The 26,922-nt window shown below is 43.4% G+C and overlaps 1 protein-coding gene across 1 annotated transcript; it reads right to left on the minus strand.

The window, feature by feature from the left end:
* Positions 1-913: 913 nt before the first annotated feature.
* Positions 914-26,502, minus strand: LOC136572810 (microsomal glutathione S-transferase 2-like). Its single transcript, XM_066573731.1, has 5 exons — positions 26,360-26,502; positions 13,297-13,396; positions 5,261-5,331; positions 4,758-4,839; positions 914-1,189 (listed from the first exon to the last, which is right to left on the minus strand). The coding sequence occupies exons 1-5, from the start codon at positions 26,421-26,423 to the stop codon at positions 1,057-1,059; spliced, it is 450 nt and encodes a 149-aa protein (XP_066429828.1). The 5' UTR covers positions 26,424-26,502; the 3' UTR covers positions 914-1,056.
* Positions 26,503-26,922: the final 420 nt, after the last annotated feature.

Below are 26,922 nucleotides of genomic sequence, written 5' to 3' on the forward strand. Positions count from 1 at the left end.
CATCTGCAGGGGGGGGGGGATGGAAGAGCCAGGAGCAGGAGCTGAGCTCCCGCCCCCTCTCTGCCTCCTCTCCACCCCTCTGCACTATTTGCAATGAAAGGAGGCGAAACGGGGGCGGGGTTAAGTTATACAAATTAGCCCCGCCCCGTCCCACCTCTCCCCATTGCAAATAGTACAGAGGGGCGGAGAGGAGGCAGAGAGGGGGCGGGAGCTCAGTTCCTGCTCCTGGCTCTTCCTTCTCCCCCCCCCCTGCAGATGAGGACGACATATATCGGCTCGGCGTGAAAACCGAGCCGATATATGTTCATGTGAATCCAGCCTTAGCTGAGGGATGTGCTTCAATACCTGCGCTTGTATTTGGTGTCAGTATGGCTGCCTCACATGAATGGATTTTTGCTGTGGAATCCGTAGTGGGGGCGTCCGCACCGTGGATCCGCAGCAAATACCACCCATAGCATGCTATGGGAAATTACTTTTTCCTGTACACGAGCGGAAATCAGAAGCATGCTCCATTTGTGCGCAGATTCCACGCGGACAGCTTCCATTGAAGTCAATGGAAGCCGTCGGACCCACGGCCCGTCCGCAATTAACATTGTGAACAGGTCGCGGATTCCGCGTCATCTCCTTGTGACGGTGCGGGTAGAACAAACATTTGAAAAAAAATCTGTACTGGGTGTGACCGACGGCAGCTTGCCACGACCATACGAAAAAGAAGAAAGAACATGGGTATGCAGGGTCGCCAGCCGCGGTCAGAGCCGCGTGCGGAATCCGTCTCTGCCATGTGCAGGCGGCCTAAATTAGTAAGTATAGCCGCTGGCAGTAACTATTACTAATACTACTAGAACAATTGTACCCCAAACCTTAAGAAATGTCATTTAATGAAATAATTAGTGAGTAGACCGGCCAGATCTAGTGAAATGTTAATAGTATTTTTAGTTTTCATCATTCATTTACATATAAAGGTAAATTATAACAGATATTTGTAGAAACAATGGAATGTACAGAATAAGAGAGGACAACGATGATTGGAGATGTATTCAGTAAACAGCGGTCCGATTAGAACACATGATGGACCTTCTTAAGAATGTTGACATCCAGGTATTTATTGAGAAGGGCGTTAGTAATCCCAAGCGCGGCTAATGCAAGCAACAGGAACAAGGAGATGAGATTGAGGTAAAATCCAGGAAGCCTGAAAAGAAGACATCTATACAAGTTCATGGATCTCCTATAAGTATATTTGGACAGATATCACTCACTGTTTTACCAGGACAATCCTTATTTTGGCTGTCAAACGTTTTTACGATTCCCTAATGAAATATTACCTTAGTCAATCAATGACTAAAATTAAAGGGGTTGTCCAGTTGCAATATAATTTTTTTACTGAAAGGTGCACCGGGTTTAAAATAACAAAAAACAAGCAGTTCTTACCCATCTCAGTCCCAGCAATCCAGCGCTGCGGTCCTCCAGGTCTTTGTTTTAATACGGATGCCATGTGATTGCTGCAGCCAATCAGAGGTTGCAGCATCACCACTATTTTCCAGCGCTCATATCCTGGGTGCCCTGATACCAGGAGCTCAGAACGGTGATGCTGTGGCCTCTTATTGGCTGCAGTGGTCACATGGTGTCCATTAGAAAGCAAAGACCAGAGGGATCGCGGGGGCTGCAATGCTAGATCGCCAGGGCTGAGGATGGGTAATTACCCTGATTTTGTTATTTTTAGTACTATGCATCTGTCAGTAAAACATGTAACTAACTGTACAATCCCTTTAAGGTCACTATTTTGGCCTGAACTTAAATTCACTGAAAACATAATGCACTTCTCATTTCTGTAGCATATTTGTGAACTTCCTATATGTATCAGAGACCTCATCAACGCTCAGTCATGTCATTTTATAAATGATAGGATGTGAATTAAAGGGGTATTTGCATCTCAGACATTTATAGTGTATTCACGGGATATACCATAAATGTCTGGTAGATGTGGGTCCCACCTCTGAAAGACTTTCTCCCTTTCCCATCTTCATCCTGGTTCACCTCCTTGTGTTCTGCGATGCATCCAGGCTACCTGAGGTGGCAGATATTACAGAAACAGCGAAGCTCGTTGTACTATGCTGTTTATATAACTCCCATTCACGTCTATGGAAGTTGCAGAAAGAACACAGAACATTGAGCTTGGCTCTTACTGAAGCAGGTGGGTGGTGTGTTTGGTGTGATGGAGGCAGTGCTTTTTTTTCAATAAAAAATAACTTTTGGTTAACAAACTGGAATCCGCATAATTCTGCTCCATAGGAGGGCACTTCTACTTGAGCGTTACGTAATAACACAGCATATTTGTATCTACATCAGTATGACAAGGCATTTAGTACTTGCTTGTAATTATCATCTGCGTTGCTGATCTTGCTGTAATTTCAGTGCTCCGTGGCATGTCACGAAACTTGCAGACTTGGTGCACAAAGTGCCTTATCTTCCTGTAACACAGTGACATACCTTTCTACCTGGCATCTCTTCCCAACCATTGTGTTATAACTCTTGTCATCACTAAAGAACATTTTTCTTATGCAATCGTAACATAGTCACATTACTACGTTTAGCATCTCACACTAACATATACATCGCCTCTTATATCTCCCCCTTGTGGTGGCAGCAAGGCACTTGTCTCTAGTCATGACTGACACTAGTTACACTATCTCGAGACTAACCCCTTCCACTCAGTAGGAGCCGCGTTCTTTGCCCACAGAACGCTAGACATTGTAGACGTCACCAGCACAAGAGTCTTTAACAAATATATGCGGAAGTTCCATTAGATTGGGCTTCCTTATCCTCATCCACCACCTCTCTCACTCCATAGGAGCGATGCCAATCCCACAAGACGCACTGACATCATGGGTACCATTCCACTGAGGACTCTTCCCACAAAACAGCTTCACATGTGACTAAATTACTGTGCCACATTCCACCTTAAATATACTTTGCTGCTCTACCCATCAGGTGCCCCGCTGTGCCACTACAGAATAATGTATGGGTATACAACACTGTACATCATGGACACACGACATCACAACATAACTATTAACCCTGTGAGGCCTCAGACTCGATCACAACTCCACTATGCTTGTGTCAATGCAGTCGCATAAATTCCACATCCTCCACCCTGGCTAGGGATTTTACTCTACACAGACCTGGGGGAACAAGTACATTTACATCCGTGCGACATCCCCTTCGCTGAGTATTGGACTCTCCATCGCTCTGGTCCTTTACTTCTGCACTGATAGTCCTGTTGCACCTCGACACTAACTCCTTAGTGTCCAGCATCTGTGAGGATGGAGGCTCCCTCTTCTCCCACGGGCTGACAGTGGTCCTCCATCCAGCCATCTCTTCAGCCCCCAGTTCATCAGGGCCCTTTCCGTCTCCAGTGGTTTCACTCCTAGCACTCCCCAGCATGGGGACACTACCTGCTTCACTGTGCCTAGGCCTGGCTTCTACCACTGCAGACCTCCCTGTGCTGTGTCCTTCTCCTCTTACAGACTGAATTCTGTGCTGCATCACAGTCCTATCTGAATGTGTAACATGGGACTACACAGCCAATCAGAGCCATTTTTTGGAAGCTTCTCAATATATCCCAATAGCTCCTTTCACTTCTGTTAGAAACAACCTCTGCTTGTGTTGGCCAACTTTGACAGCACAGTCTGTAACTTAAATATAGAGCTCCATCCAGAATATTACAGAGTGGCCAACAGTGGCTGAACCACGTTCATAAGTAAGAGGGGAGAAGGGCACTGCTCACCCCCCTTACACTTTCATAAAACCCAGCCTCCTCAGGCAGCCTGTAAGTGGGCACAGTACAAGGGTTGTGAGAAGGTCAGGAGCCGAGATGGGAATAGCCCTTTTAAAAGGTTCTTTTGAAACTGTAATGTCAATAAAGTGGTGCACTTACACCTGTGTACCATGTGCATTGGCCAGATATGCAGACAGGTCTTCCCTCAGACTGCCAATGTACAGCACCCCAAACTGACTCAGAGTTAATGGATGCACAATTATGCACTTCAACTAAGACAGAGTGTTAATTTAAAAAATTATATTTTGGGACACACCTGGAAATTTTCTTGTCATTGACCAACTGCAGAAATGTAGGACTGGCCAGAATACATCAAATTAGACCTTACTGAACAGTATGAAATGTGTGCAACAATGCAGCTCTATAAGGCTGCGGTCACATGGGGTGTAAATCCTGCAGAAATCTCGCGGAATGACCATAGTGGGACCGCACGGAAATACCACAAGATTTCCAAGGCAGAAAAGCAGCTTCAAAACTCGCGCAGAGAATCTGCGTGGAAATTCTGCTGCAATTCCGTCCCATGTGAACCCAGCCTAAAATCATGGATGTCTGAGTAGCTCCATAGAATTTATTCAGGATCTGGACTGCAAGGAATGAATACAGATCCTGAATGTTCAAATCTGATTGAGATATTACACTGCAATTAGTTAACCCTTTCCAATCCACTGTCTGACCTCTAAAGACATTATGATTTAAGGCTGTACAGCTCCGATGTTGAAAGACGTCCGTCGGGGTTCTCTTACTGTATATTGCCAGCCTCTCTGCTGTTGGAACCTATCCAACGTGTGACCTCATGCAGTACAGGCTTTAGCCAGCAGATAGCGCCGTTGTATAACAGCAGAAAGAAAGTAAGCCCCCTAGGAAAACCAGAATACAAATTGGATTGGAAAGGGTTAATATGTTAACAATAGATAGTACTTACCGCCCCTGAGCCGCTTCCACATACCCCTTGAAGTAGAAATGACGTGCTAGAATGTACAGTAAGCCCAAAGCTGCAGCCACTTCTACAAACAAAGGAAACATAAAAGTAGTCTTGACTTCTGAAGACCCCAATCACTTATCATGAAGGCTGGACCTACATGGTATCATTTATCATGTACAGCTTTTAGAACTGAGGTCAGTCTGGATTGTTAAAAAATTGTTAGCTGCACTAAACTGAACTCCACAGGATGAGGGATAACTTTAAATCTTGGCACAGCCCAGTTAAATAACTCAATCTTTTTCCATAGAAAACCCTGCCAAAACGTTGTCAAAAATGCTGTAACCGCAGTAAACGCAGCGTTTTTGCAAACGCCTGTGTGAGGGAGGTCTAGAAAATGTTAATATTTCACTGCAACACAAACAAAATGTATACATTTAGATTTTTGGCAAATTTCAAAAACACTTGAATGCTGTTTTTCCACATAGGAGACAATATTGCATTACCTTCATAGAAGAATATGCCAGCAGTCCACAGAAGCACCAGGAATATCGGGAAGAACTCCACACAGTTCTGTCTACAAAGGAGACTGGCTGTCAGTTGGAGCATATAGTAGTATTCCATCATAGTTATTCATACAGGCAGATGTGACCTCACTGATGCGCCACCACTACTTACGCCTCATTTTTATTGCTTATCTAGTATTTCTGCTGAGCATATGAAAAGGTTGTGGCGCATCTTTTAAAGCTGACAGCCCTAATTATTAGTGACAGTATAGAAGTATCTGTAGTGTGGCGCTGCAAAATTGATGACAGCATATATTCATTTACTGTATATACAGTTCTTCACAAGTGTGCAGATTAAGACTTGCCCTGGCGTGGCCTGATGATGACTGTTTACTGCCTGATGATGACTGTTTACTGCTATGGTTAGATCTGTGCTGCTTCCATTGATAGTAATTAGACAGCTTATGGTAGATAAGGCTAGATGAAGCAAAATACTTTAAAAGAAACCTGTCACCTGCCATAAACTAACTTATGGTGCTGTTAGACGAGGTGACAGGTAGCGGGTGCTCTATTTCCTTTTTTCCACAAAAATCTGACTCATATCAGAGTCCCGTGTCCTTGTTCTCCCGTAAGCATTGTATTGGAGAGTGCGCACCGGACTACCGACACACGGACTTCAGCTGCCGGAATATAAGTATAAAAAAAACTTTACACAGCAGATACATCGTTGGCTCATTGGAATGAGAAATCATTCAGTCATTCTTATTTACTGTATTAAGTGACTGATAACGACTGACCGATCGGTATTTAACCCCTTAGTGACGTAGCCTGTTTGCGCCTTAGTGACGGAGCCAAATTTTGGAAATCTGACATGCGTCGTTCAACGTAGCATAACTCCATAAAGGCTTTACATATCCAAGTGATTCTGACATTGTTTTTTCGCCACATGTTGTACTTCATTTAGGTTGTAAAAAGAGACCGATATAATTTGTGTATATTTATTAAAAGTACCAATATTGGAAAAATTTTGAAAAAATTGTCATTTTTTCACATTTTCAACCCTAATAGCTCAAATATGTCCAAACATACTGTACAAATTTTTGATAAGCTATATATTTCCATCTGTTTACTTTATTCTGAATGCACACTTGAAAAACTTTTGTGTTTTTTTAACCATTTAGAGGACATACAAATTTAACATTACTTTTCAGCATTTTGAGGAACACTTTGCTTTCCTGCACCAAACCAAGTTTGCAAAGGCTCATAAGTGTCAGAATAATAGATACCCCCTCAAATGACCCCATTTTAAAAACTACACCCCTTAATGTATTCACTGAGGGGTGTCATGAGTATTTTGACCCCACCAGTTTTTTTCAGGAATTAATTCAATTTAGAGGAGAAAAAATAAAATTTCATATTTTTGCAAATATGTCATTTTAAAGACATATTTTTTTCCTATAGAGCCCATGAAAATGAGGATTTACACACCAAAATGGATACCCCCGTTTCTCCCGTGTTCAGAAACATACCCATTGTGGCCTTAATCTTATGTCTGGATGCACAACGGGACCCAAAATGAAAGGAGTAGTCGGTGTCTTTCAGAACATAAATTTTGCTTGAAGGCGTTTTAGGCCCCATAGCACTTTTGTAGAGCTCTTGAGCGGCCAAAACCAAAGAGAGCCCCCACCAGTGACCCCATTTTGAAAACTAGACCCCTTAACGAATTTATCTAGGGGTGTACTGCCCATTTTGACCCCACAGTTTTTGAATGAATTCAAGCCAAGCAAAAGGAAAAAATTGTGATTTTCGTTTTTTTGTCAATTCTGTCATTTTAAAAACAGCTTTTTTTGTACAGCACACACATGAATGGAGCCTTGCACCCCAAAATGGATACCCCTGTTTCTCCCGTGCTCAGAGACATACCCATTGTGGCCCTAATCTTATGTCTGGATGCACAACGGGGACCAAAACCAAAGGAGTAGTCGGTGGTTTTCAGAACATAAATTTTCCTTGAAGGCGTTTTAGGCCCCATAGCACATTTGTAGAGCTCTTGAGCGGCCCAAATCAAAGAGAACCCCCACAAATGACCCCATTTTGAAAACTAGACCCCTTAACGAATTTATCTAGGGGTGTACTGCCCATTTTGACCCCACAGTTTTTGAAAGAATTGAAGCAAAGCAAAAGGAAAAAATTGTGAATTTCGTTTTATTGTCAATTCTGTCATTTTAAAAACAGCTTTTTTTGTACAGCACACACATGAATGAAGACTTGCACCCCAAAATAGATACCCCAGTTTGTCCCGTGTTCAGAAACATACCTATTGTGGCCCTAATCTTTTGTCTGGATGCACAACGGGGCCCAAAATGAAAGGAGTAATCGGTGGCTTTCAGAACAGAAATTTAGCATGAAGGTGATTTAGGCCCCATTGCCTACTTGTAGAGCCCTTGAGCGGCCAAAACGACAGAGAGCCCCCACAAATGACCCCATTTTGAAAACTAGACCCACTAACTAATTTATCTAGGGGTGTACTGTGTATTTTTACACTACAATTTTTGAATAAATCTAAGCAAACCAGTAGGAGAAAAATTACAATTTTCATTATTTCGGCAGTTGTATCAATTTAAAAACAGGTTTTTTTGTACAGCACACATAGGAATGAAGACTTTCACCCCAAAATGGATACCCCCGTTTGTCCCGTGTTCAGAACCATAACCCTTGTAACCCTAATCTACTTAAAGGACACATGGCTAGGCCTATAATGGAAGGAGCACCCGTTGGATTTCAGGGTACAACGGTATAAATTCCAGGCCCCATTGCCCACTTATAGAGCCATTGAGCGTCCAAAACGATAAGGAACCCCCACAAATGACCCCATTTTAAAAACTAGACCCCTTAATGAATTCATCTAGGGGTGTATTGCGTATTTTGACCCCACAGTAAAGCAGAAGGAAAAAATTACGATTTTCATTTTTTTGGCAATTTTGTCAATTTAAAAACAGTTTTTTTTCTACAGTGTACATAGGAATGAAGACATTCACCCCAAAATGGATACCCCCGTTTGTCCCGTGTTCAGAAACATACCCATTGTGGCCCTAATCTACTTACAGGAACCATGGCAAGGCCTATAATGGAGGGAACACCCGTTGGATTGCAGGGCACAACTGAATACATTCCAGGCCCCATTGCCCACTTCTACGGAATAAAAATTGACACCTTAAAAAAATATCCCCCCCCCCCCACACACACACACACCCACTTCTACCGCTCCGCCCTTTTCGGCGTTACCCAAATCTTAGATAAAAGTAATAATGTGAACTGTGTAATATTTCCAAAGACAAGGGTAATTACGGAGGCTGGTTGGGATGGGTACATGGGGCTATAAAACCGGGTATCCCCCCTCCTCTCATGCTTTTTGGGGGTATTTCTTGACCTCAGTAGCGGGTATGGGGTGTAAAAAGTGGCGCTCTGTGAGTCTCCGTAAGCTTGATGAGGTGCAGCGGTCTCACAGAGAAGGCGCTCAACAAGCTGCTCCTGGAACTGCAGGAAGGCGAACGTTCCCGGGGCTTCTTGTAAATTGCGTATTACAGGTAGCGGTCTGAATAACGCCGGGCTCACACAGCCGTAGGTGGATCCCGGCTGTGAGCCCGGCTGTGACCCTGCGTACGGCTGCGTAATGTACTGCGCATAACTGCCTACTCACACAGGTGGTCATATGCAGTATATATATATATATTTGTTTGTATTTTCCGCACCGTCGCTTAGCGATGACACAGGTACCCGCAGCCCGTATACAATGTAGTTGCGTATGGGCTGCGGGTATATCCGCGACCATGGAGCACAATGGGCTCTATGTTGCGGATATCCGCGGTAAAATAGAACCTGCTGCGTTCTCTTTTCTGCGAGTGGATTACGCAATTCCGACCCACTAATGTGAGCGGAATTGTGTAATCCAATGCGATTGATCTGCGTATTACCGCGGATCAGAAGCATGCGGAATCCGTAATTCCTATCCGGTCATGTGAGACCGACCTAAGGTAGATCGCTACCTTTTTTTTCACGTGACCGGGGACCACTCAACGAGGCCACCCGTCACTGCTCCAGGCTCTCGGCGACCGTTGGTCGCTGGGAGCAAGGAGATTTTAAATTTCCTGGGCTCCCCGACTCCTGCGCATGTGTCCGATGTTTTGCCGGCGGTCACATGTGCAGAATCTGGGAACATTCACGGAAGAAGATTGTGTCGGGGCGCAAATACGGAGGCCTCCGGCAAAAAGTTTCATCTCCTCTCACCGATCGCATCAGTGAGGGGAGATGAACCTTCACCTTTTTTTTACTTTTACGTGATCGCCATTATCCATTGGATAACGGCGAACACGTGATCAGGAACCGCTCACCGCGGCCCCCCGTGAAATCTCCAGGCTCTCGGCTAAGTTTTGTAGCCAGGAGCAGGGAGATTTTAAATTACCACGGCTTTTGCGCATGCACCTGCCATATTGACGACGGGCGCGTGCGCAGAAGCTGGGGTAAGGTCCGCGGATAAATCCGCGGGCCTTAGGTACGTCATTTCATCCTCCCTCACGGATATGATCCGTGGGGGGAGATGAAACGCAAGTTTTTTAAACTTTTTAAAACTTTTTTAATTTAACTTTTTGCACTTTTTTTTTTTTACTTTTTACCCCTTTTTTTATTTTTATTTTTTAACTTTTTGCACTTTTTTTTTTACTTTACATGATCACTGTCATCCATTGGATGACAGTGATCATGTCCCCAGTGACATCCCTCTGCTTTTGGCTACACATGGCAGCCAAGAGCAGAGGGATTTTGAATTTCCCGGGGCTCGAGCCCCTCTGTGCACGCGCCCGATGTCAATCATCGGGCGCGCATGCGCAGACCGGGATTTCGGGTCCCGGGACATCGGGACATCGCAGAGGACCGGGGGTGAGTATTTTCACCTCCCCTCATGGATCCGATCCATGAGGGGAGGTGAAACCTTACTTTTTTTTTACTTTTTCAACTTTTTCAACTTTTTCGCTCACAGCGGTCCCCGGTAACACCTCCTGGCTCCCGGCTACCTTCAGGAGCCGGGAGCCAGGAGATTTTAAATTTGCCGGGGGCTCCCGGGCTTCTGCGCATGCGCGTGACGTCATTGTCTGGCGCGCACGCGCAGAAGGCCGCCGGCGGGTCCGGGAGGACGAGATCTCCGTGGGACACCGCCGACAAGCCGGGTAAGTAATTTCAGCTGCCCTGGTGGAGCCGATCCAGCAGGGCAGCTGAAGAACTAACTTTTTTGACAGTTTTCTTTACTTTTTTGCGATCGGCGCTAGCCGTTGGCTAGCGCCGATCGCAATGCCGGGGGGGACTGCCCGCATCCTGGGATGACAGCTCCATGCTGTCGGCTACCTGCGGGCACCGACAGCATGGAGCTGTCACGTCCTCAGGCAAGTGGGCATTAATCCAAAGAGGATGCATAAAACTACGTCCTCTAGGATTAAGGCCCACTTTCTGAGGACGTAGTTTCCCGATGGGGCAGTCGTTAAGGGGTTAAACCGACGATTAACAAACGAGCCAATGGTGATTTTTATGCCGATATAACATGAACGGTGATCGAAAAGTGATCAATTTATCCTTCATTGTTCGGTCGTTGGCTGCATTTACCCTGAAAGACTATTGTTCATTTTCGCTCTTTGGTACAATTGTTTTGAACAATAATCGTTTCATGTAAAAGGGCCTCAACTTCCAGGAGAGAATGCAGCCCCTCTGAGTCATCACTCATCTTGGTCCTAATTTGTAATTGTTCCTAATGCTACAAACATACATAGATGGTAAAAAGCATTGCTGGTTTAATACATGGGTTACAAAGCTGGTATTTAAAAGAGAAGTAGGAAATATATTAGACTTCAACATATTACACCCCGATAAAGTGTAGGGGCAGTTTCCAAACAACGTGTTGGCGTTTAATAAGGTATGAAATTAGGATAATATATTAGACCAATTCTGTGCAAAGACATTTTATTATTCTAGAGGTGTCTTTTAGAGATGAGCGAGCATACTCGTCCGAGCTTGATACTCGTTCGAGTATTAGGGTGTTCGAGATGCTCGTTACTAGAGGCGAGCACCACGCGATGTTCGAGTTACTTTCACTTTCCTCTCTGAGACGTTAGCGCGCTTTTCTGGCCAATAGAAAGACAGGAAAGGCATTACAACTTCCCCCTGCGACGTTCAAGCCCTATACTACCCCCCTGCAGTGAGTGGCTGGCGAGATCAGGTGTCACCCGAGTATTAATATCTGCCCTCCCGCGGCTCGCCACAGATGCATTCTGACATAGTTCAGGGAAAGTGCTGTTGATGCCGGAGCTGCTATAGGGAGAGCGTTAGGAGTGATTTTAGGCTTCAAGAACCCCAACGGTCCTTCTTAGGCCATAGAAATCGCAGATCGCACCTATCTGCGATCTGCGATTCCTGTTCTCTTCTCTATATGCGCCCAATGGGGCCGGCGGCAGCAGCGCCGACCCCATTGAGAACATATAGAAGACAAACGATGTTTGCCCATTGAATTCAATGGAGCCGGCAATACAGCAGGTTCCACTGAAAGCAATGGGCTGCCGGCGTGCGCGGGGTGAATTGTCGGGAAGGGCTTAAATATATAAGCCCTTCCCTGCAATTCATCCAGAAATGTGTTAAAATAAAAATAAAAATATATATATATATATACTATTACTTACCTTGTCCCGGCAGACGGAGTTCAGCCACGGCGGCCAGCAGTGGGTGTGAAGGGGGTGTGAGTCAGACTCAGCGCTGAGCCAATCAGGGGGCAGGTCTGACTCACACCCCCTTCACACCCACTGTAGGCCGGCCCCGCGCTGAACTTCATCTGCCGCGACAAGGTAAGTATATACCGTATATACTGGCGTATAAGACGACTTTTGAACCCCGAAAAATCTGCTCTGAAGTCGGGGGTCGTCTTATACGCCGGTAATACAAAAAAAAAGAAAGTGTCAAAAAAAAATTCATTACTCACCTCCCCCGGCGTTCTGCAGCGCTGCTGCAGGCTGTCGCTACCTCCTGGTCCCTGGCAGAGCATTGCTTTCTGGACGCAGAGCTTGAAATCTCCGCCTCCAGAAAGCTACTGTGATTAGCTAACACACGCCATCAGCCAATCACAGCCATTCAATGACATCATTGTCATTGCCTGTGATTGGCTGAAGGCACGTGTGTTTTCTGGAGGAGGGGATTTCAAGCCCTGCGTCCAGAAAGCAATGCTCTGCCGGGGACCAGGAGGGAGCGACATCCTGCAGCAGCGCCGCAGAACGCCGGGGGAAGTGAGTAATGATTTCTATTTTTTGCTCCGCTGTATTCCCGGCGTATAAGGTGACAGTTGGGGGGTCGCCTTATACGCCGGTATATACGGTATATTTTTTTTATTTTTACACATTTCTGGATGAATTGCAGGGAAGGGCTTCTATATTTAAGCCCTTCCCAACAATTCATCCCGCGCACGCCCGCAGCCCATTGCTTTCAGTGGAACCTGCTGTATTGCCGGCTCCATTGAATTCAATGGGCTAACATCATTTTTCTCTGCCACAGCTGTTACTACTGTGGCAGAGGAGAACGATCTTTATGCTGACAGTGCGGGGGGGGGGGGGCACTCTTGCCGCTATTGTGGCTTAATAGTGGGACCTGGGAACTTGAGATGCAGCCCAACATGTAGCCCCTCGCCTGCCCTATCCGTTGCTGTGTCGTTCCCATCACTTTCTTGAATTGCCCCGATTTTCACAAATGAAAACCTTAGCGAGCATCGGCAATATACAAAAATGCTCGGGTCGCCCATTGACTTCAATGGGGTTCGTTACTCGAAACGAACCCTCGAGCATCGCGAAAATTTCGTCCCGAGTAACGAGCACCCGAGCATTTTGGTGCTCGCTCATCTCTAGTGTCTTTTCACTTTTAGGGAAAGTGCATGGTTGACCAACTCTAAATGCATCCAGCCAGTGAATATCCAGTTTGAAGTGCTGCTCCGTATTTGTATACTATGTACTTACTGTGCACGGAAGGTCCTCTCAAACTCTGGAGGCCCGGTGACTGATGGAGGCATCACCTTATGTTTCATTCTAGATCTCCCAACAAGCCTGGCATAGTAACCTATAACAAAGAATAAAGAGAACTGAGTAAAATAAGTAGATATTAGATCTGCATGATCCTCCCCATTTAGGATGTCCATCCAAACAAGAATTTCTGCAGGGGAACCGAGGAACGGAGAGAGGGGCGTAAGGGGGGAGCTACTGTTAGGTCCACTGTTCAGACCAACTCCTCTGCCTCTGTGTATGGCAGTCACGGGCATTGTCCTGCTCTCTGCGTAACCTGAGCTCATACCTAAATTCTTCTGGTACTTCTAGAGTTTGGATTCTGGGTTCCTCGGCTCAGCTGTAGCTCTTTGCTAATCTCCTTCCTATATAGCCGAGCTGGTATTTCCCCTCTGTGCTACTGAGTTGTTGTCTTTTGTCCTGCTCTCTGGCCCCCAGCTTAGCTCCTTTTCGTAGGTGGTATCCTGTTGCAGGATTGAAGTATCAATAATGGGGTAGTCTAGGTTTTTAGCCTTTTCATGGGAAACATGTAAAAATTTGTTGAATTTTACTGAAGAAGGGCTGAAGGATAAAGATGGGGGCTATGTGAAAAATATATAACAGTTGGGGAAGAAATGTAAGATTTCAAGAAATTCTTCCTTCCCATGCAGGAGATTAGAGAAAAGTTGGGGCGTTGAATTGCATGTTAATTTGGGATATCAAAGGGGAATAGCATGGGATTTAAAAGCTCTTCTCTGATATAATCTTGCCGAGCGGTTGATGAGTAAATTTTTGAGTTCTCTACGAAGGGTGGAGAGTTTCCCCTGCACCCCCAATGCCCTGGAAAACTGAAATCTGAATGAGTAAAGAGTTAAGTTTAGCTGAGCTTAGTTTCTTACATTCTGTGCTTAGTGCGATAAGTTCGCCTAAAAACCTAATGCGTTTCCCATAACAGTGGGGAGTAAATTTCAGGCATTTCATTTCTAGAGAAACAGCCCTCCAGAGTCTCTTTTAATCAGGATATATGTTGAGGAGGGTCCAACAATGTTTCGTTTAGGGACCACATTAAAGAACAAGGTGGAATATTAGAAAACAGTCAGGAAAAAGAAGTAGGGGTATGGTCCGAAAATGTAACAGTGCCAATTAACAGTAAGTATCTGTGGTTTATAAACAGATAGTCAATTCTTTTATGGGAGTTATGATTCAAGGAAAAGAAGGTATATTCCCTATCATATGGGTGGTGCAAACGCCAGATACCTATTAGGTGAAAATCAGAAAGGTGTTTCTTCAGTCTTTTTAGAGCAGCATAGAAGCCAGAGGATCTCTGATAACAGCTATCTAAGAGGATCAGTGCTACGTTTAGGTCACTTCCCACTATAGTTATACCTTCAGCAAATGTTTTGAAAGTTTCAAGTGATTGAATAATCCAGGGGATCTGCTGATGATTTGGAAGGTACAGGTGACTGGCGATGGAGACTAGTGAACCTGCAATAGTGCCTGTGATGATGAGAGACCTGCCCTCTGGGTCTGATTGGGAAATAGAATGCGTATATGGTACATTTTATGTCGCAATACTTACTCCTTTCAGTGTAGAGAATTCTTGAACACTATGGTACCATTTGGTGTAATAGTGATGGTGAGAGGGGATATTGCTAGCTTTAAAATGGGTTTCTTGGAATAGAATGATGTCACTCTCTGCCTTTCTTAGCAGGGAAAGGAGCCGCTTTTTTGGGGGTTTGTTCAGACCTTTAACACTATATGATGTAATAACAATAAGTTTACTACCTGTAATATTAAACATTAGATGTAAAATACTAGACAATTATCTTTATGAGAGGCCTCCAGCACACGGGAGGGAACAAAAAAATCTCTGGAGACAACATCAAACAAAAAAAATATAAAAACAATTGTGAAATAACGGCTGAAAATTTCTAATCCTTAATTAGAGCCATAACTGGATCCACATAAAGAAACTAGAAGAAAGCTGGTATTATGCCTTAGTATTGACCAGACAGGAGTGGGTGGGGGAAGATAGGGAAAGAGTGAACAAGGGGAGAGAAGGGGGGATAGGTCTCTAACAACCATCAAGGCACTTGTTGTGTACATTATATATATATGTGTATGTGTATATATATATATATATATATATATATATATATATATATATATATATATATATATATATAGCCAGAGAGATTGAAGACCTTTTAACCATTTAGCCAAGTGATATTAGCTTTAAAAATACAAAATGCTATGCTAACACTGGTCCGCAAAATCAGTGTAACAGTGTGGTTTAACTGGTGGCATAACTCCATAAGATGCATGCATTGTGTCCTGACAGGCAGAATCTTCATAAAAAGTTTTGAATGCAATAATTGTTACCTCCTGTTGAGTCTGAACATGCTGATAGCTGGAAGCTATAGAAAAATTAAAAAGAGGGCGTATAAGGTAAAGAGTAGATACTAGAGGTAGTAAGAAAGAAGGGGGTTAGGAAGAAGGGAAGAATTGACATATGGGAATTCTCCTAAAGAAGTATATTTTGCTAACCAAACTACATAGATATCGCTAGTATATGACCACATGAATCTCTCAACATCTAAAAGGCAGTTTTCAGGCTGTAGAATTCTGAAATAGAGATTAAATCTTTGCCTTCAAGGATAAGGTGTAAGGGGGTAAAGTTCCAAATGCCGTAAAGTTTCCAAAACATATAAGCGGTATCCTCATTAAGTCTATTCTTTAGTATATATTCGTATGTCAGAGTTGAGGTTGTTAGTGGAAGTCCATGCTGATTCTTTTACGGTGAATTTACCAGAATTACGAGTTTTAGCTTGTTTTTTGGGGCGATCCATTTCCCACAAAGTTGGAGGAGTGATGGATGGAAGACTTACAATGTCTTGGATTGCGGACTAATCAGAAATATTAAGGTCCTCAACCTCAATAACAGTATATATTTCAGGAAGATCAATGTTTGCAAATTAAAAACTTTTTCCCTCTTGTAGAGAAAGAAAGTCCGAAAGGAAAGAGCCATTTTTTACCCAAGTGTCTCTGTCAAAGGTCTCCGTATGTAACATAATATGTTAGGCTGAATGAAAACATTGTCCATCTAGTTCAGCCTGTTTCAACCCTTTTCTTGTTGGTCCAGAGGAAGGTTAAAAAAAACGAGTCAATTTAGCTCATTTGGAGGAAAAAAATTCCTTCCTGGCTCCATAATGACAGCCAGAGTAATCCCTGGATCAACATTTGAGATCAACAACCCCTAATGCCTATATCCTGTAATATCATAGCGCTCTAGAAAGACATCTAGTCCCATCTTAAACTCCTCTATGGATTTTGCCATCACCACGTCCTCAGGCAGAGAGTTCCACAGTCTAACTGCTCTTACAGTAAAGAATCCCCTTCTGTGTTGGTGATGAAACCTTCATTCCTCTAGACGTAGAGGATGCCCTCTTGTTACCATGGCAGTCCTGGGAATAAACAGATCATGGGGGAGATCCTTGTATTGTCCCCTAATGTATTTATATATAGTTATTTCATTGCCCCTTAGCCGTCTTTTTTCCAGGGTAAATAATCCCAATTTTGATAGCCTCTCTGGGTATTCCAGTCCTCTCATTCCGTTTATGTGGTGCTTACAGAGGGTAATGATCCATTTACATGGGACGATTATCGCTCAAAATTCATTTAAATGAACAAATTTGAGCGATAATCGTGCATTGTAAATTAAAAAACAAAATCGCTCACTATGCGTTCACAGGATCGTATCGGTTTCAGTCAGCATTAAAATTATCACTGAATCGGGGGTTGTCGTTCAATGTAAACGCTCCCCGCTCAGCACTTCACTTAGAAGGTGAAACGCTGAGCAAGAAGGCCATGATCGAGCGAGAAGTCTGTCAGTGTAAGCGCTCTGCGCGAGCTCTAACTACCTTAGCGGTGATGTTAGCGCTCGTGCAGTCGTTTACCCAACTGTCGACCCATGTAAAAGAGCCATAACCCTAGCTAGGTCTTAAAAGATAGAGATTTTAGCACCTTCTAGCAATGCAGGGCCATATTCTCTGTTTTTGTGCAGAATATCATCTCTTACTCTGCAGGGGTTGAAAGGCATGTTGTCTCTCCTTAAGGAGAGCACCCAAAAGGTGTGTGGAGACACCTAGTAGGTGGGTGGGTCCGGTGGGGCATCGTTCCTCCACAAGGAGAGCACCCAGAAGGGGCGTAGAGACACCTAGGAGGTGAGTGAGGAGACTTACAAGGCCATACATGTCCGCTGGGTAATATATCCATCTTCCTTATTTACTCTGCAGGAGGATAGCCTACAGATAATATCTCTAGGTGGTTCCTGTTGTATTGGATCTGCTCTCAGGGCCCTATGGCTCTTTCAGTAGAGATTTTGAGGGGTAGGAATCCCCAAGAATGGAAATAAATAATTGTTTCATTGTTGTTGGCAGAGCATCTGTGGGAATAGATCCTGGAACCCCTTTAATTCGCAGGTTGTTTCCTTTCTCCCTATTTGGTCCTCAAGCCAGTGAATTATTTTGTTAAGATGCTCTTGATACCATATGTAGTAAAAGAGGAAGTAGATAATTTTGCCTCAGTGGTTTCTAGTTGTCCCCCCCCCCCCCCCCTTATATGTCTCATGTCTTGTTTAATGTCTTGCAGGTCTTTTAAGACTGGCTGTAGGGCTTTATAACGCTGCTGATGAAAGACCTAGAAATTGGTAGATCTCTGCCAATGGAAGTGTTGTCCTCGTCACTGCTTTCTTTATCCGTTTTTGATCGGGTAGCTAAAAGAGCAGTTTGTTTGACAGATTGAAGAGTTATAGTAGAGGTTTTTGTAAGATAAGTAGATGGGGTTTTCCTGATGAATTAGTCTATACTACCAGTCTTAGACACTAATGTAGAATTTCTCAATTTGTTGGGGCCTATCTGGACCATCCTGGAAGAAAAAGCTATATTCCCCATTAGTTCGATTTAAATAAGTTTTTTTAATTCTAGGTATAAGAATCTGTCTGATGAGTTAACGGGGTGTAGTTTCCAGGACGTGGATTACATTCCTATCTTAAACATTGAGTTTAGTCATCATATTCGCATGCCATAGAGGAGTCCATTTAGGGGTGCGTTAAGGAATAGGGGTATCTGAGGGTAGAGTACCCTCTTGCTAAGGTATTCAAAGGAGAGCGGAAATCTCACTCTGGAGGTTGGTATTGAGCGAAATGAGGCAGGAATAGACTTCTGGTAATAAGACTCCTATGCCACTTAGCAAAATCAATTTTGGGAAGAAAGTCAGAAGGTCAGAGAGACTGAGGTTATTGAGGTCAGATCTCCACCATGGAGATTCTGTATACAATTGGGCTAAGCCCAGAAAAACAAGTTTGGTGTGAAGCTAGTAATGAAAACCTTGATAACGAAAGAGTTAATTTCTATAGCAATAAGTTTTCCAGTACCTCTTCTCTTTTTGCAGGTGAAAGTGGGAGTGGAGGGGAGATAGAGGGATGCAATGTAACTCACATAGCTTGCCAGCAGATGTTATAGCAGGATCCAAGAGATCCACCTGCATCTGATTGTAGATGATGAGGCTGGGTTCACATGGGGCAGATTTATCACGGATTTGCTGCGGAAATTCCGCTGAATTTCTGTACATGCGGCAAAACAGCTGACCAGCTTAATTTGATCTTGCGTATATGGTTGCATATTATGTGCATTTTTTCTGCACGGAAAAGGCGTGCGTTTAAATCCGCAGCGTTTTTTTAAACTATTTCCAGCGTTTTTTAGTGCGATTTGTCTGCCAACATGGCGGACTATAGAGAAAAAACCGCTGCGGAAAAATCTAAAGAATTGACATGCTGCGTCTTCAAAAACCATGACGCAACAATTATTCCGCACTGCGGAAAAATTCTGTTCTGTTAAAACAACTTTTTGCCAAAACACATTAACTTTGGCTTTGCACTGCAAAAGCAGCGGTTTTTCCATCCTGCAGATCTGCAACAGCAAAACGCAGCAAATCCACAGCAATTCCGCCCCGTGTGAACCAAGCCTAATAGTGACTGGAGCAGTAATGCCAGTATCAGACTATTGCAGACAGGGCTGTGTCAGAGGTCTAAACCAGGAGTTGCTTCCACAACTGCTGGGAGAATGGTCCAGAGGAGCCGGAAGTTATTGCTTCCCTTCAGAGGTGAACCCAGGAGCGCTGTCCCATCGGCGCAGAGGCACAAAGGGAGATTGCAAAGCAAGGGTGAGCTCTCAGTGGGTATGGGGAAACATGGGTATTGGGTATTCTGTGATGTTCTGCTGCTGGTGCACTTTCTCCCCAAAGCAATCTGAAAGTAGGGGTTTCACACCAGATAACTCTTGAGAAGGAGGTCCCAGTCCCCTCCCATAAATAGGCTGCACGCTATGCTGAGAATTCTGGGTCAGCAGGTCTTCCAGAAAAGGCCACCAAAGTTCCCTCAAGATACAGGGGGAATTGTGCTTCATTGTATTTAGGTCACCATGCAATTTCCTGAGAGCTCTCTACATGTGCGTCTGGTTACTTCTCCCGCTAAGCCACACCCCCACGTCCATGTGATTTCTGTCAGAGTTCTAAAAGATGGGAGTTAAACCCCATTACCTATTTTGACCAAAGACCTATAAAATCTAACTAAATACAGACTTACTGAGATTGTATTTTGATTACCATGTACCCTTTTGTGGACACTGATGAGTCCTTAAAAACACAGACCTGCTAGAAAATAACTGCCTTCATGGTAAGTTGTCACACTAATTGTATTTTTTTGAGTTAGAGGCCTTTTAGGTTTACCAGTCTTTGTGAGCATCTCATCTTCAGATCACCATGTGTCATCCCAGGGGTATATATGTCTACTTTTGGGTTTCTCGTATTTGTAGATCATTTCCTTTTATGTTTTAGAATTTTACAAAATATCATATGAAAAGATACACAACACTTTACACAGCCTTACCGAGGAAACATAATTTCTTTACATGGAATCACAAAACCCCTCTAAGGTGCTGTTCTTTTATGGTGCATTCTTGCTAAAGAACTAATCCAGAAGTCTATTCTCATACTAAATGTGTCCACTGTGTGGCACTGCAACTTACTTTGTTTTACTATAAGTTATCACACAACAAAGTTAATTAGATAGATATAAAAAGTATCTAGATTCAAAATATTATGTGCATTTATATTTTATTTCTATAGGTTTAAACAAAATGGAAAAATAAGAATTGTAAAACGCATTCAGTTTAATATGGTTCTATTAGAAATAGAGATGAGCGAGCACACTTGGATACAGCAGTTACTCGAGCGAGCATCGCTCTTCTCGAGTAACTGCTTACTTGTCCGAGCGTGCTCGGGGGGGTGAGTGGCGGGCGGTGGGGGTAGCCGGGGGGAGAGTGAGAGAGATCTCTCACTCTACCCCCCGCCGCTCACTGCCACCCCCTTCCCGAGTACGCTCGGACAAGTAAGCAGTTACTCGAGAAGAGCGATGCTCGCTCGAGTAACTGCTGTATCCGAGCGTGCTTGCTCATCTCTAATTAGAAATCTTTAGTCACAAAGTATGCAAGATATAACATCTTGATGGAACCTGCCAGGTATAACTGAATGCAGATGACATGCTGCTCTCTTTGTGTGATATTCGCTCAGTGGAGTATGCTGTCCAGATATGAAAATTGAAGTCCTTTCGAGACTAAAGATTGACTTGGTGAATTCCAGCATTTTGTGGGACCTGACCATCGAATCTTATATTTGATGGCCAGGTCCCACAAAGGTAGAGTTTGGAGTTGGTTACCTCCTTTAATTATCTTGGTGTAATGATATTAAGGACCTTACAGGACCGAAGACTGATTTCTTTACACAAAGCTGTCATCACCAATGAAGGAGAAGGTAAAAATTGACAATAAAATTCCTCTATTTAGAACTTCTGAAATTATCCATGTGGAGATACTTATATTGCCTTTTTTTCCTAAATGTGCCTGTTTGGTTCTTGGATGTTGTGGGTAGTAAAATTATAGAAGTTTTTGAATGGTGGTAACTTCTCTTAACTCCTTAAGTCTCTATGACATACATATGCACTCTCTACCTAAAACTGAACCTCTCAAAAACTGACCTCCTGGTGTTTCCACCCTCTATTAATCGACCTCATCCTGACATCTCCATCTCAGTGTGTAGCACTACCATAATTCCCAGACAGCACACCCACTGCCTTGGGGTTATATTCGATGCCGATCTCTCCTTTACCCCCTACATCTAATCTCTGACCCGAACATGTCAGCTGCACCTTAAGAACATCGCAAGAATCCGCCCTTTTCTCACCATGGACTCGCTAAAAGCGCTCACTAATGCCCTCATCCACTCCAGGCTCGATTATTGCAACTCGCTGTTGATCGGCCTCCCCTGCACCAGACTCTACCCTCTGCAATCCATCCTGAATGCGGCAGCCAGGCTCATCTTCCTGTCCAGTCGCTACTCGGACACCTCTGCCCTGTGCCAGTCACTGCCCTAACTGCCTGTTAAATACAGAATTCAATTTAAACTCACTACCTTCATCCATAAAGCTCTCCATAGCACCACGCCGCTCTACATTGCCTCCCTCATTTCAATCCACCACCCAGTCTGCACCCTCTGCTCTGTTAATGAAATCAGACTTAGTGCCCCTTTAATTCGAACCTCTCATTCCTGCCTCCAAGACTTCTGCAGAGCAGCACCAGTTCTCTGGAATGCATTGCCAAAGGCTATCTGGGCAATCAATGACTCACAAAACTTCAGGCGTGCTCTAAAAACATACATCTTCAGGGAGGCATACCATATCTCCTAAACCAAACCCCTCTGGATGCCGCATGATAACATGCTCCCTGACCTACTGACTGCAATCCCTGCTAGCCACCATCAAGTGCCCCTCTGCATTCACACCGTTTCTGCCGTCACATGGCTTAATGTCTGACCATTGTCTGTGTATAACATCGCTCACTCTCCACCCCACCATACCGTGCACATCTCCAGCCCCTTTACCTTCTGTATGACCCCATTATTTGTAGTATGTAAGCTCGTTGGAGCAGGACCCTCATCCCTATTGTTTCCTTAAATTGACTACTAGTACTACATGTAACCGTGGTTCTGTAATTTTTGTACTTTTGCCCTCCTGTATTCCCTCTGTCTTTCTAAGCGCTGTGGAATATGTTGGCGCTATATAAATAAAGATTATTATTATTATGTGCACCATAGAGGTATGGGACTGATATGTAGCAGGCTTCATATTCAACTGGTGGCAGCTGTATGAAAGAGTTTACACCCACCCTCAATAGCTATGGTCAGAGTTAGCTTTGGTCATGTCCTTTTACCCACTTACATGCTACTGCCAAATAAACTGAGGCTTTGTTCAGGGTATAGAAGACACATGTGGACCTGCGTGCACTGGCCAACGCTCAATGGTTCCTATCAGACTGGATGTTGGACCCCAGATGGCAGCTGTTTGCTTTGTGCCGTGAAGGGAAAGTCTATAATATACAGTTTATCATTCTCTGTTTTAGAAGCAGAATATACTGCAATACAGAAGTATTCAGTAATCCACGGAAATCCAATGCTGCCCCTTAGTAGATGCTGCCAATAGGGTAAGGCTGTATTTACACAGGTGTGTTTTATGTGCAAGTTCTATTGCGCAAGAGATGAAAGGATCGCAAGTTCGAGTCTATAAAATAAAAAAGGAAACCTAAGTTTTTGAGAAATAATAAAAATATTAAAAGTTGAACACCCTCCCCTTTACTAATTTTTTCCATAAAAAATGAAACAATTAAAGAAAAACATCTTGTTATTTGAATCCATTTGGTACATGCCCCCGAACAGCCCGTCTAGCTCATATGCCTAAAGTACACTATTCATGGGTCCCCATGCACCTTCTACACAGACAGATACAAGTAAAAAAAAATGTATGCAGCGCGATATATATTTTTTACAATGGGAATCCATATCCGGCGTATAGCTCTGTATAGCTTTCCAGTGCCATACGTCACAGCCTTAATTCCAACAGAAGGAAAAGAGATTAGATGTGAACAGAGCCGAACAGTGGACTGTGTCTATTAATCCTTTGCAATCCACTGTCTGATGCCTTCAGACATTCTGATTGAAGGTTGTACAGCTCCGATGTTAGGTTTATTACTGGCATCTCTGTTGTCGGGGGCCTCTCCAGCATGTCCCATACCGCAGTACTGGCTCTAGCCAGCAGATGGAGCCATTGTATAATGGCAGAAAGAGAAAAAAAACCTAGGAAACCCTGAATCCAAAATTGGATTGCAAAGGGTTAAAGATGATTTCTTCTCTCTGTTACTAAAAAGTCTTTTCAGGAAATCCTATGCCTGCCCCTTCGTTAATGCTGCCAATAGGGTAAGGCTGTATTTACACAGGTGTGGTTTATGTGCAGTGCATGTGAAAAGAACCCATTATTTTCAACGGGTTAATTCACATAAGCAATTCTTCACTCACATTGATACCATGAGATTGAAATATCGCAGCATGTCTTATTTTTGAGTGCTTCTTCTGAGAGCACCCATTTAATTCCTGTGGGAGCCCCCCCAAAAAAATTTGCATCAAACTCACTTCTAAATGCAATTTTTATGTGAGTGCGATGCATTTTTTTCATTTAGAAACATGCTAATTTTTTTTGAATGGCATGAAGAACACATGTTCAGCGCTGCGTTACATTTTCAACACCTGAACACATTACAATAGCAGTAAAATTGCAGGTTTAGGAGTGCGATATTGGTCCAAATGTTTTGGGACCAATATTGCACTTACCTGTGTAAATACAGAAAATATGCCCCTGGCACACTAGGGTTTTTTTTCATCCGTGTGCAGTTTGTTAAAAAGACTCCTCTATCTGACATATAATATTTGTTGGTGTAACACACACTACTGAGTTTTTTTTACACATACACAGACTGCATGAAAAAATTAATTGCATGCCTTATTCTGAACCTTTCTGCAGACAAGACTCGCCTATTCATGTCAATGGGGAGAGAAAAAGAAAACGGACAGCACACGGATGTAACCTGTGTAGTTTGTATGCTGTCCATTTTTTTAAATTTTTCTTTAAACATGCAAAAAAAGAATCGGGCTTGTATCAGTTGTTTATTTTGCCGATGTGAAAAATGCATGGCATGCAGAGAATAAAAACGGATACACAGACCAAATATGGAGGCCAAAGGGAGCTGCACGTATAGGAAAAAACATCAATTTTTTGGAGATGTGACCCGGACACTTTTTTGTGTACACCTAGCCTAAGACACCCTTTACCCCGCTTACCTTACCTTTTTGTACTAATCTACATTTGGCAAAAGCTTCTTTTTCAGGTTTTATAGATCAGTCTGCCTATAAGGCATTCAAAGTCCTTCAACGCAGCGAACCTGCTTTCAGAGTTAACAGGTTTGAGACGTATTTCCTTCTTGAGTTGCTGCAGACGTTTGCTGAATGAACAGGACAGACTGTAAAACGAGATGACAGTTCTCGGGGCTGGAGGTCAGGAGGCTAGTATGATGTGATCTTTAACTTGCTCCTAATGTTACTACAAGGAGTTTGGTTAAAAATTCAAGCCAAAGGTAAATCGTATGCACTGACCAGCCAGAACATTATCTCTTGAAAATAGCAGCCGTCAAGGACTTGGATATATTAGGCAGCATGCAAACAGTCAGTTCTGGAAGTTGATGTGTTGCAAGCAGCAAAATTGGGCAAGCGTAACAATCTGAGCAACTTTGACCACGGACAGATTGTAATGGCTAAATACATGGGCCAGAGAATTTCTAAAATGACTGGTCTTGTGGGGTGTTCCTGGCATGCAATCGTTAGTACCTATAAAAAGTGGTCCTTGGAGGTATAACGTGGGACAGAGCCATGGGCAGCCAAGGCTTATTGGTGGACATGGGGGGCACAGGCTCATAGTCTGGTCAAATGTGGGTTATCCTGTGGAAATGGTTTGTTGCCAACAGCTTTCCCTGGCAGAATGACCAGTTTGCCGGCCTCCCTGGAGCGGGATCCAGAGCGATCAGCTAATCGCCGCGGAGTTGCAAACTAAAAGGCATTGTCTCTGAGTCAATTCCTTTACCGATTCTTCATGTGTCAAATCCACCTTTTCATGCGCATCCAAAATCTGAATAATCACCAAATAGCAATATGTCATTGGATATTCTTTAGAACTATAGAGATACTTTGTGGAGAGCTAATGATACATGTTTTAAAGAAAATCTATTCAATCAGTCTCAAAGATACAGATTATTTAGGTCCAATTAATTAGAGAACAATTGATCAGTAGCTGAGACTGTAACATCTGCAGTGGGAGCTATCTGTGACCGACAACCAGTATCCCACTCACTGCAACGGTTGGGATTGGAGAGAACACCGATCCCCACCTTTAAACCCCTACATGCCACGATCAATGTTGATCACAGCATGCACGCAGTTAACAGAGGGAGGGAGCTCCCTCTATGATATCGTCCGCCATCCATCATGAAATTGCAGAGGGCTGACAGGTGGCCGCTGGGTCTGCCATCGTCTGCCGCGATAGGGAATAGGCTTGCCTGTGGATAGGTAATAGCTTGCAGTTTTGGTACAACCCCTTTAATGCCTTTTTGCTATATTGTTGGTGTTGTGTTCTTTTTATTTCTCACCCCATTGGATTAGATATCATTATCTGCTGAAACAAACAATATTTTTGATGCCGGACATTGATGGAAAAAGAGAATATTAAGGATTACCACCTCACTTTGTAGGTCTATTGTAAATACATCCATTTAATCATTTACCGACACACAAATGGACATACAGGGTAGACGCCCATGTAGTAGAACATTGAAATATACTTCATTTTAGGTCGAATTTCTGAGGACTTTTTATCAGCAAAGGCAGACTTGAGGAGACAAGCAGCGAGGCACTGCATACAACAGGAAGTAATGTGTGTTATATTCAACTAGTGAGCTCCGGAAGAATTCCAGAAGTTCACCAGTAATACAATAAAACATAATCCTTCATGACTAGCAGTATTTCTTGGCTTAATTATAGAAATTTCTCTTACCATGCTGACAAGCAGAAAGAAGGGAAACAATGGCCAGAAGTACAGTATCAGATTCAGCACCCATGTCTCAGCTATTGCAGATTCGCTCCGTGAAAACTGGAGTTAGAAAAACTATTATCCAAGTTCCGCCTCATCAAGAGGCACTCCCTCGTAGATAACACTTTATTACACTGCCTCAAGGAACTGCAACTTGACCTGTATTTCTAGAACTACAACTCCAAGACCAAAGGCACTTCTGTAATTCGCAGGGTTCCATCATTCGACAGTTGGATTGACATTAATGTATAACTTTAATATTAGAAATACATTTCTTTATATAACAACAGCCTTTAATTGTAAACCAAACATCTGAAAGTGGAATGAATGAACAGATGATCTAGCTGAAATGTTGAATTATGAGCGGATTGCAATCAAATTAAGTGAGATATACAGCACTGTGCAAACTTTTAAGCAGGTGTGGGAAAAGGCGGCAAAGTCAAAATGCTATCAAAAATAGAAGTGTTACTAGTTTACTTGTGTCAGTTTAAAAAATGCAAAGTGCATGAAGAAAAGAGAAATCTAAA

This window comes from Eleutherodactylus coqui, chromosome 7 (genome assembly GCF_035609145.1).
Source record: "Eleutherodactylus coqui strain aEleCoq1 chromosome 7, aEleCoq1.hap1, whole genome shotgun sequence".
NCBI classification, from domain to species: Eukaryota; Metazoa; Chordata; class Amphibia; order Anura; family Eleutherodactylidae; genus Eleutherodactylus; species Eleutherodactylus coqui.

Bases quoted from the DNA above. Each gene is read 5' to 3' on its own strand.
- LOC136572810 (XM_066573731.1), bottom strand. From the start codon at position 26,423: ATGGGTGCTGAATCTGATACTGTACTTCTGGCCATTGTTTCCCTTCTT. The intron at 13,397-26,359 runs GTAAGAGAAATT...TCTTTGTTATAG, and splicing joins TCTTTCTGCTTGTCAGCATG to GTTACTATGCCAGGCTTGTT. The intron at 5,332-13,296 runs GTAAGTACATAG...TCTCCTTTGTAG, and splicing joins GAGAGGACCTTCCGTGCACA to ACAGAACTGTGTGGAGTTCT.